This window comes from Arachis ipaensis, chromosome B02 (assembly GCF_000816755.2).
Source record: "Arachis ipaensis cultivar K30076 chromosome B02, Araip1.1, whole genome shotgun sequence".
NCBI classification, from domain to species: Eukaryota; Viridiplantae; Streptophyta; class Magnoliopsida; order Fabales; family Fabaceae; genus Arachis; species Arachis ipaensis.
Window position 1 is genome coordinate 51,589,449 of NC_029786.2, and position 10,587 is coordinate 51,600,035.

The window sequence follows — 10,587 nt, forward strand, 5'->3', positions numbered from 1 at the left end:
GGTAGGAAGAGTTACTTGCTGTTTGTATGATGGAAAGTGTTAATTCGCAACCTTCAATGTGTTTGGGGTTTGAAAAGTTCATGGGAAATTTGGCTGGAGTGCAATTTGCACACACTCAGTGGCAGATTTTCTAACAAACAAGTTATATAGGATAGGCTTAGACGTTTGGGATCTATTTGGTGTGAAGCTCATGATTTTTTTAGAGGATGTTCCTTGTCAAACATGTGAAGAGATTGGATACTGATGCTTTATAGTTAATAGCTCTTCTTTTGACTGATTTTTGATCTTATACTCCTTCAGTTATATTCTTCTTTATAAAAGAGAAGAAGACAGGAAAATAAAGCAAGAAGGCATTGGAAACTATGCCAAACTAGACATAATGATGGGGATATAGAGGGTCTTGGTAGTTTGAATTCGAGAAATATTTTCTCTTTACACATTTATCCAGTCCAAATTTTTTAGTGTTTGATATTCCATTCCACATATTAATTGAGATTTCCACTTTCTCTCTCTTTTTTTTTTCAAAACAGTATTTGAAATCTAAGCAACAGAGAGTCCTTGGAATTGATTGTCTTTTTGGGTCTTTTTATCGTCTAGCCCATTTGTCTCTTGGATAAAATTAGGTGTTTGGCCTCCTTTGGTGTAAAGGTTATGCTTCTTTTAAGAGTGTTTTTCTCTCAAATATGTTAAGGGAGTAGAAGGCCTTGCTTTATTGATTTTTCCCCTTTTTTGTTAATTCTTGTTCTTGTAAAGAGAACTTTTTGTTCTAATCATTGTATTCTTCCATTCACTATCTTAGTACAGTTCTTCTAATATGAATAAATTTGTATGTAAGAGAATAAGATATGTTTTGAATCAAAGTTGGTATTCTGGTATTGGATTTATATTAATCTGTATTCGACTTCTATTCTTTGTTCATTGTTATTTATAAAAGAATCATTTTCTGCCTTGAATTAAAAGTAGGAGATTTTAACTTCTTCTAACAGGTGAAGTTTCCTTTTATCTATATTTGGTGCACTGCTGTTCATTCCTCTGTTTTAGTAATGTATGTATTTGCTTATTCTCCCTTAAATATGACTAATGATGATGCATGTAGACATGTAGTTTATCTCAGCATCTAATGCTGACTAATGTGGTTGGTCAAGCATGGGCTTTTATAAGTAAAAGACTTCTATGTGTTAAATTTCTTGGTTTGGATATTTTATTAGCATTATCTGATGATATATTTGAATAAATTAGACTTTCTCACCCTCTCCCCATTCTATATTTTCTATTTGCTAATACCATCTCTAGGAAATGAAAAAGATCAAGATAGTATTATGTTGTTTGTCATATATATAGATAGTTGCAATTAAAAATATTTAATGTGTATCTACGAGTATCATTTTTATCTGTTAAATATCTTTTTTACGTGAAGAGCAATTGTTCTTGGTTTCATTTTATTGCCCTTAATTATTTCAGCCAGCTAGAAAAGAATATGGCTTGATGGTTAAATTTTATGCGAGGCGAGGGGACATGCATCATGCACGTCAAACATTTGAGAGTATGCGAGCCAGAGGAATTGAACCATCTTCTCATGTATATAGTAGGTAAATTCTTTTATATAAGATCTAGTGTACTAGGGCTCTTGTAATTTTATTCATCTACTTCTATTTTTGTTTTTGAACTTTAAGTTGATGCAAAATTTTGTTTATTGACGTGTTATCTTTTTGGGAATGAGCATGCTGATTCTAGGAAGAGTTAAACGTTTCAGAAATATTACCAGTTTTACTGTCGAGAGTCTGTTATATTAGCTGCAAAGCTTTTCAAATCTGCTGGGATCCCCCCCCCCTTTCTTCTTTTCCTTTTTCTCTGTTCCCCCTATGCAGATATGATGCTGTTTTACAACGTGATTATACTCTCTTCGGTATTCACCATATGGGTCCTTTTAGGGCATTTAGTTGTTATTCGTGCAAGATTTTTTCTTTTCTCATCCCACTTTTTTTGTGTGTAGTATAATTCATTTCCATGTTTTGTCAATTTGGTTGGTTTTAGGTGGATATCTTTGCCCTTGCGAAATCCCTGTTTCCTTTAAATAAAATTCCTTCTATGTTACAAATGAAAATTCACTCTGATTATTTTCCTTCTGACTTACAATGTGTTAAATCTTTGCAGTCTTATTCATGCATATGCAGTTGGAAGAGACATGGAAGAGGCTTTACTTTGTGTAAGAAAGATGAAGGAAGAGGGCATTGAAATGAGCTTAGTGACATACAGTATAATTGTGGGGGGATTTGCTAAAGTAGGCAATGCTGAGTAAGTAAACCAGATAACGCTTCCTTGTTACTCTATCTTTTATCAAAAAGTAACTCCTTTGTTGATGGTTGTTATTTATTTATTTGCCTAAGGACAGCTTTCTTAAAGTTTATGTTTTCGGGTGAAATAACATGTTTTCTTTTCCCCTCTAACACTCACCTTGTCCCTTATTCACAAATCTTTTATCTTGATGCATGGACACCTCACATGCCAAGGTTGTATTGTTTTGAAGTCTAATTTAATAACTTGGTCTGGCAAGTGTAGCTAAAATTAAGGTCACACTTTATTACTATTTCGCCAATACTTTTTAATTTGAAAACATAAATGAAAATTGAAAAGTGAGATCAAATTAATAAGTTTTGCCCTAGTAAAAAAGTGTGACATTATTTTAGCTACACTTTTTAAGTGTTGCCAAAGTTTCATAGCCACATTAGAATTTACCAATGCTACATCACGTATTAACATAATTTTTAATGTCAAATATAATATGAAGCGAAAGTAGTTGTTTTTCTGTTGAAGCAAGTCGTAGTTCACTAGCTATATGGACAAAAACACCCATTTTCCATCAGTTATTGGAGCTGGTATTCCCACTTGCCAACCCTACGTAGTATATTGCATTGGATGGTTTTGGTATGTTTCTACATTTATATAACTGGTTTAACTTAGGTGAGCTTGATTATTTGTTCTTTATGATTCATATTTAAATAGCTTTTCTGTTTTTTTGGCTTATTTTTTTTTGTCTCTTTCTTTGAGGTAGTGGTATAGTTTAGTTTCATTTGGGTCTGGGAAAATTTTACAGGCTTTTCTTACCTGAGTGAATAAAGAGCAATTGATTTTGTTTTGTACAAATAATACTATTTGATGTTGTTTTGGAAGTGCTGCAGATCACTGGTTTAAGGAGGCCAAAGAGAGGCTTTCATCTTTAAATGCCATCATTTATGGGAACATAATTTATGCACACTGGTGAGCATTTTGATTAATTTTATGGGCTGACTCTTATATGCATGGCTGTATAACATTCTCACATGTAGAGTGCTACATCAGCATAGAGAATTATACATCATAAGTAGATTTCGTCAATCTAACCATTGAATTACTTTATATTATCCTAATAATCATGAATAGAAAATTTTGTAAAATTTGGGCAGTAATAGGTATGTAATCTAATACTTGACATTCACTTACATTTTTTAAAGTATTGTATTTCAAAATAGTGGTATAATGAAATAGCAATTCACTTCCAAATGTTATGAATTATACATTTGATCTATATGTTGAAATGTTTTAACTCAATGGTTGGATTGACGAAATTCAAAATTTATAAGAAGTTATTCAATGGTGTAAGTGTAATGTGACTTGTACCTGTTGTCAATGGATCCCCATATATATAAAGTTTGCACCTCTTAAATACAAAATAAAATTTTAATTTAATTTTAATTTTGGCAAGATTGAAACATTTAAGTCAAGTGGTTAACTAAATCAGTATATGGTTAACCATACCAGTTATAAACTGATGAATTAATCTATTGTGCAGTTATTGCTATGTTTCGGTCTTGGTAATTATTGTTGCATAGATTTCATGTTTGAAAGTTTACTAATATACTTTATGGCTAATGATGGTCATTTTTATTTAATTTCTTCAGTCAAAGTGGCAATATGGATCGAGCTGAAGACTTCGTGAGGGAAATGGAAGAACAGGGCATTGATGCTCGCATCGACATATATCATACCATGATGGATGGGTATACAATGGTTGGCAATGAAAAAAAATGCTTGGTCGTGTTTGACAGACTAAAGGTATAGCTTATTATTGGCCATTGGTATCTTTATGATGATAGGATGTGAGACTTGGTACTTCACCTATGCTATGTGCCTTCAACATTGATACTTCTTGAAAAGACAATGTGCCACTCATGAATATCATATCCAAATGATATGATTGGTATAATTATCCGAGTAAATACCCATAGTCGTCCCTGAGATTCGCGCAAATACTCAATGTAATCCTCAAAATCCCGATTTCCCCATTTTAGTCCTTCAGATAGAACTCCGAGCACTCAAAGTGGTCCCTGGGCATATTTCTGGTGATGAATCATCACCGGAGCGCTGACGTGGCCTCTGTTTACCACGCTGGAGGGGTTCAATGGCTATCTGAGCTAGCTAATTTCCAATTTGTACCCATGTTGGTCCCTCCCTTTATATCTAACCCTAAATTCCCAAATTTTCGTAAACTTCATCTCTTCTTCTTGGTCATCGATCTCTTCATCGCATGCTCCAGCTTCTTGTTGATATCATATTCTTGCAAGATGTCAATAATCCCAAAATATAGAACAACATCGCTAGTCTCTCCATTGCGATAAGGGGTCAAATGGCGGATTCCGACGGTTGTGTATTAATCGAAATCACTCCGCCGGGCCATGCGCTCTGCTCTTGCAGGCATATTGGTACCCAACCTAATCAATGGTTTCCTGAAACAAGTGAAACAAAAATTGATACATCAAGTTGCAGGGTGAAAATTCTACAAAAGCAGAAAGAACATACATGAAGAGGTACTACAGAAATAATTATCTCGAGACAATCACCATTGAGATAGGGAAGCCAAGCTAAAGGTAAAATAATAATAACTCTTTAAGTTCTTTCTAAGAAAATCAGGACCACAACCTGTGCCCGCAACCTGCCACACTATCCCACCCACTTGCCTAAGATAATTCAAGCTACTCTCAATTATTACCATGGAAATCATCAATTCAACAATACCATAGGAAATAATAGGCTTCTAGAATGCCATTAAAAAGTCACAGCTCAAACATAGCATGCATAATTGCATATACAAGCCTATACAACATCTTAGGCTTTTTAAGAGATAGCAACAACCATGCACCCTTTCTTTGGTCTTTGTGGGAACTAAAAACTGGTTGAGGGAATTCATAGTGCCATCTACTTTGTATGGATGCAGGAGTTACGAATTAAAACAAGCCGCAAAATTTCTATCTAACTTTAGAAGCTCTTTAGCAGTATATGTGGTTAAATCCACATTCCAGTGGGCTCTGCAAGCATAAAGCAGAGTCCTCCATGCTACAACATCTGGCTCACAATTCATCTCCTGAATTAGCTTAACCATGTCATCAAGCTTCCCAGCTCTTCCAAGTAGATCAAGCATGCAACTATAGTGCTCTGTTTCAAGATCTATCTCATAAAGATTCTTCATAGACCGAAAGTAGTTTCAGCCTTCATTTACCAGCCCTGCATGACTACATGCAAATAGAACCCCAAGCATTGTTATATAGTTTGGTTTTGGACCCATAACTTTCATGGAGTCAAACAAATCGAGAGCTTCTAAGCAGATATCAAAGTCATCCATGAAACAACAGTTTGTTCGGGCATTTCGTCGAATAGCTTGTGTGCCTCTTCCATGAACAAATTTAACCTCCATAGTCTTTGTTTTTAACATCTATATACGAGTCTGGCAGCACCCAAAGAACACCAGGCAACCCTACAAGAGGAACAATCATAAATTAGACCAAGAAGATCCAAAAACGTTTTACCAAGTAACGACACAAGGCCACAAAGACAACTGCACGAATTGTAAAACATTACCCTTGAATTTCTCAGATGTTGCTTCGTTAACAGTGCACTGGAATCCTGTGTAGGTGGTGGTGCTAAAGGCATACATGTTCTTCTTTGCCTCTTCCATGCTGACGAAGTGACAATACACAAAGCAAAAGCATCAGAAGCAAAACACCAGAAGAACAAAGTTCCTCCCATATCACACACACAATACACCACTACCAATGTACCATAATCCACAAGGCACAAGTAGTGATTATGCACAGGTGAGCATGGTTGAGCCTGAGCCTGAAGATCTGGGCATTCTTCTAGTCGAAATCAAGCTTGTCCTTATTCTTGGGGCGCTTTCTGAGGTCGGGAGCAGGGCCTTTGGGGGCGCTAGGGTGGCGAATGGCAGCAAGAAGGCCGTTGGAGGTGGAGGGTTGGGCATCGGGGTGGATGTAGGTTTGGAGAGCGTAAAGGAAGAGAATTGGGAGCCTGAAGAATGCGATGAAGAACGCGAGGAAGAGGGAGAGCGAAGCGTGCAGGAGCGGGGCTTTGTACAATAACACCAACTGCGAGGGACCAATGTGGGTATAAATTAAAAATGAGCCAGCTCAGCTCCAGTCTGGCAAAACGACGCCACGTAAGCGTTCCGGTGATGACTCATCAGCAGAAATATGCTTAGGGACCACTATGAGTACTCGGAGCTCTATCTAGAGGACTACAATGGGGAAATCAAAATCTTGAGGATTATATTGAGTATTTGTGCAAATCTCAGGGACGACTATGGGTATTTACTCATAATTATCCTCAAGGGCATGAAGTTTCCGTAACTTTTTTTTCCCTTTTTTTTCTCTTTCTAGTTGAAACTCTTATTAAATTTATCTTACAACATCTCTTCCTATAATTCCTTTAGAACTATATTTGGACAATCTCATGAAATTTCCCATCCTCATATTATTTGATGTCCCATTATGATGGAAGATCTGTACACTGTTCATAACTTGATCATCCATGGATAATAATAGAACTAGGAAGAACAAATACTGAAGAGAATTTCTGGAATCAACCCCTGGAATTGCAAGCAGTACAACGGATATGGCACTTTGAGAGGCAATAACCCCAAAACCCTCCTGTTGTTGAGTATTTGAGAGACTCAACAGTATCCTAAGTCTGGGACATTTCTAATTCTGAGATATCCCTATCAATATCGTAATTTTAGCTTTTTTATGCGAATTCGACATGAAATATTGAATGAGACTGTAACTTCCTTTTTTTTTTGATGAAGGAATGTGGTTTCTCTCCCTCAGTTATCACCTTTGGCTGTCTCATAAATCTTTACACCAAGGTAAGACATATTTCATGGATTACAACATAATCTTCTGTTATAAATCTTGCTTACAAATACTACTGCTTGGTTTTCTTGCAAAGGTAGCTTTCTTGCAAACAGTTTATTGGAACTTCTTATCATGTGGGTAGTACCAATAAAAGACGGAATGTTAATTGAAGGTGTTAAATGTAACTTGTGTTGACTAGGTTTGTTGGGCTTGGTAGTAGAAAAGAGGCAAAAATTGTGGTACTGTGCAGTTTGCACCACTATTTGGAGTATTCTGTTAGAGCGTGATGCACACACCTAGAGTGATAGATATTCTGACAAGCATATTTTATGGGGTAGAATTAGATGCTTAGTATGTATTTGGTGTAAGGCTCATGATTTTTACTGGTAACTTTTCTTCTCCGACATGTTGAGAGAATGGAAAGCTATGCTCTATAGATAACCACTTTCCTTAAATACAACATCAAGCATCCCATAATACCCAAGTCCCTAACATCTTATTCCTCCTCTTAATGAAATTCCTCCTTTGTCATAATAATAATAATAATAATAATAATAATAATAATAATAATAATAATAATAATAATAACAAAAGACATGAAAAGAAAAATGTAACTTGTGTTTCAATCTGTTATGTGAGAGATTGCATGAACAAATCATGTGATTCACAAGAGTTCTTCCTTCAGTGTAATGGTGCCAGGCCTTATGTTTGTGCCACATGACATGCAGCTCTTTTTTCATCCTTTTGTTTTTCTTTCGTCTTTTTCTTTTTTAATATTTTTTGTTGCTGTTTAATAATAGACTTTGTGACTCCATAGTAGTGCTGTATATCTAGGCGTAACTGTGTGTACTATATAGGTTGAGTTAATTGGGCTGTTTTCGGCCAACAAATTTATATCCAAGTGATGTAATTTGGCTTTCTGTCTCACATAAAATCTCTTCATCCTTTTTTTTTCTTTTTCAGATAGGAAAAGTTTCTAAAGCATTGGAGATTAGCAAAATGATGAAAATGGCTGGCATAAAACATAACATGAAGACGTACTCTATGCTGATCAATGGATTCTTGAAGTTAAAAGATTGGGCTAATGCATTTGCTGTTTTCGAAGACCTTACTAAAGATGGTTTGAAACCTGATGTTGTTTTGTATAACAACATTGTAAAAGCCTTTTGTGGGATGGGTAATATGGATCGTGCCATTACTATCATTAAGCAAATGCAAAGGGAGAGGCATAGACCAACAACCCGCACATTTTTACCCATTATACATGGCTTTGCAAGAGCCGGGGAGATGAGGAGAGCCCTGGAGATTTTCGATATGATGAGGAGGAGTGGCTGCATCCCCACTGTACACACTTATAATGCTCTTATTCTTGGCCTTGTTGAGAAGCGTCAGGTAAGATGGTTGGCAAACAATTGTTGATAAAACACAAATGACATGACTTGGTTCTTACTACTTTTCCCTAGGTTCTTTTATTTGTTGATTGTTTTGAGTGTCAAGAAACAAAAAATGAATAACACCTGGTGTGTGTTTTTTTGTAAAATTATGATCTAAAAGCATATGTTATAGTACGATAACAAATAGGCATGTATATTTGCCATTGTACTGAAAAAAGCCTAAAAAACAGCAAACAGAAAAATCCTTTTCTACTCTGACAGAGTCAGCCGAAATTCGTCTGTTGACACAGCCACTTGTGCATTGACACATACTCATTTCTAACATTAATGAAAAGTTGCTGGCAATTATTTTTATTTACTATCTATGTCGATTAATTATTGCCTAGTTTACTTTAGTTGAGGAACAGTTGGTGCCAGTTGAACATTTTTCACTCTATGAACTAATTTTTCATTTTTTTTTCTTTTCCCTTCATTTTTATTTTTCCTTTTCAGTCTATTACATTTCCTCTTTCTTATTTGACTGATATGCATGCATTTTAAGAGTTGGAACCATAGTATTTCATCATAGAAGAAAACTGTCTCCATTTAGATATGTTATAATTTGTTACAGGTCTCATTTAGCATCTATATCCAACACTTTCTGCAATTTATGTCGTGTATCTTGTAGATGGAAAAGGCTATAGGGATATTGGATGAAATGAATTTGGCAGGCGTTAACCCAAATGAGCATACCTATACAACTCTTATGCATGGTTATGCTTCACTGGGTGATACTGAAAAGGCCTTTCAGTACTTCACAAAATTGAAGAATGAGGGCTTGGAGATTGATGTATATACTTATGAGGCATTGTTGAAGGCATGTTGTAAGTCAGGCCGAATGCAGAGTGCCCTAGCAGTCACAAAAGAAATGAGTGCAAAGAAGATTCCTAGAAATACTTTTGTCTATAACATACTAATTGATGGGTATGAATAATTTTCTTCTAGCACAAGTGTTAACTTTTATCCAATGCTTGTTATATATTTTCGTAATCAAGCTATATTTTTCTCAATAAACTTTCCATTTGCTTACTATTGGACTTACCAATAATATTGTCATTTGGCGGACCTGCTTTTTACGTTAGTAACCTAGTTTACTGTTTTAGATGGGCTCGGAGAGGCGATGTTTGGGAGGCAGCAGACCTGATACAACAAATGAGAGATGAAGGAGTGCAACCTGACATCCATACTTACACATCTTTTATAAATGCTTGCTGTAAAGCTGGTGATGTGCAGGTATGAGGTTTTCCGAGGATATACTTTTCGATTATTGAAAAAAAAAAAAAAAAACGAAAGTTGAGTGCTTTAGCAAAGAGAAAATGTTCTGAAAAGTGACGAGTGGTCTGAGGTGAGGCTGCTGTACATGTATCCTTCCTAGATCCCACTGCGTGGGAGTCTAAGTTGCCCCTGGCCTTCTTAATCTTTGCCTTGAGTGAGGTGAAAGTAAGGGCATAATTGTATCATGTCTTGCATCTTTGTCACAATCTAACAGATAGGAATGGGATTAAGATTCTTGTCTAAGGACTACTTGATTAATATCATCTAATCATATTTTTATTTTCCCTCCAGAAAGCCACACAGGTTGTTCAAGAAATGGAAACATCTGGCATAAAACCAAATCTCAAAACCTACACTACCCTAATACATGGATGGGCACGTGCCTCTTTCCCCGAAAAGGCTTTGAGATGCTTTGAAGAGATGAAGATGGCCGGATTGAAGCCAGACAAAGCAGTGTACCATTGTCTTATGACATCACTGCTATCGAGAGCCACCTTTGCTCAAGAATACATTTACAAGGGACTCTTGTCTATATGTAGAGAGATGATAGAGTCGGAGATAACCGTAGATATGGGAACTGCAGTCCACTGGTCGAGATGTTTACGAAAGATTGAGAGGACAGGAGGGGAATTAACAGAGGCCCTTGAAAAGACCTTCCCTCCAGATTGGACCTCCCATCATGTTCTTGATATCAATTG

At 36.0% G+C, this 10,587-nt stretch overlaps 1 protein-coding gene and 1 long non-coding RNA gene across 3 annotated transcripts in view; one reads left to right on the forward strand and one right to left on the reverse strand.

The window, feature by feature from the left end:
* LOC107625295 (pentatricopeptide repeat-containing protein At5g04810, chloroplastic) overlaps positions 1–10,587 on the forward strand; it is a gene marked incomplete at its 3' end in the record, with an annotated part of 12,468 nt that extends 1,881 nt beyond the window's left edge. Inside the window, 9 exon segments of one of the 2 annotated variants that reach the window (XM_021115819.1) lie at positions 1,462–1,589; positions 2,155–2,295; positions 3,172–3,258; positions 3,939–4,092; positions 7,133–7,192; positions 8,145–8,573; positions 9,243–9,538; positions 9,718–9,847; positions 10,181–10,587. In XM_021115819.1, the coding sequence (XP_020971478.1) occupies positions 1,462–1,589; positions 2,155–2,295; positions 3,172–3,258; positions 3,939–4,092; positions 7,133–7,192; positions 8,145–8,573; positions 9,243–9,538; positions 9,718–9,847; positions 10,181–10,587 (1,832 nt within the window). 2 annotated transcript variants of the gene reach the window in all.
* LOC107625296 lies at positions 1,043–5,999 on the reverse strand. The gene is made up of 4 exons (XR_001617170.2): positions 5,893–5,999; positions 5,723–5,788; positions 2,451–2,454; positions 1,043–1,056 (listed from the first exon to the last, which is right to left on the reverse strand). It is a non-coding gene; the product is annotated as an uncharacterized LOC107625296 (long non-coding RNA).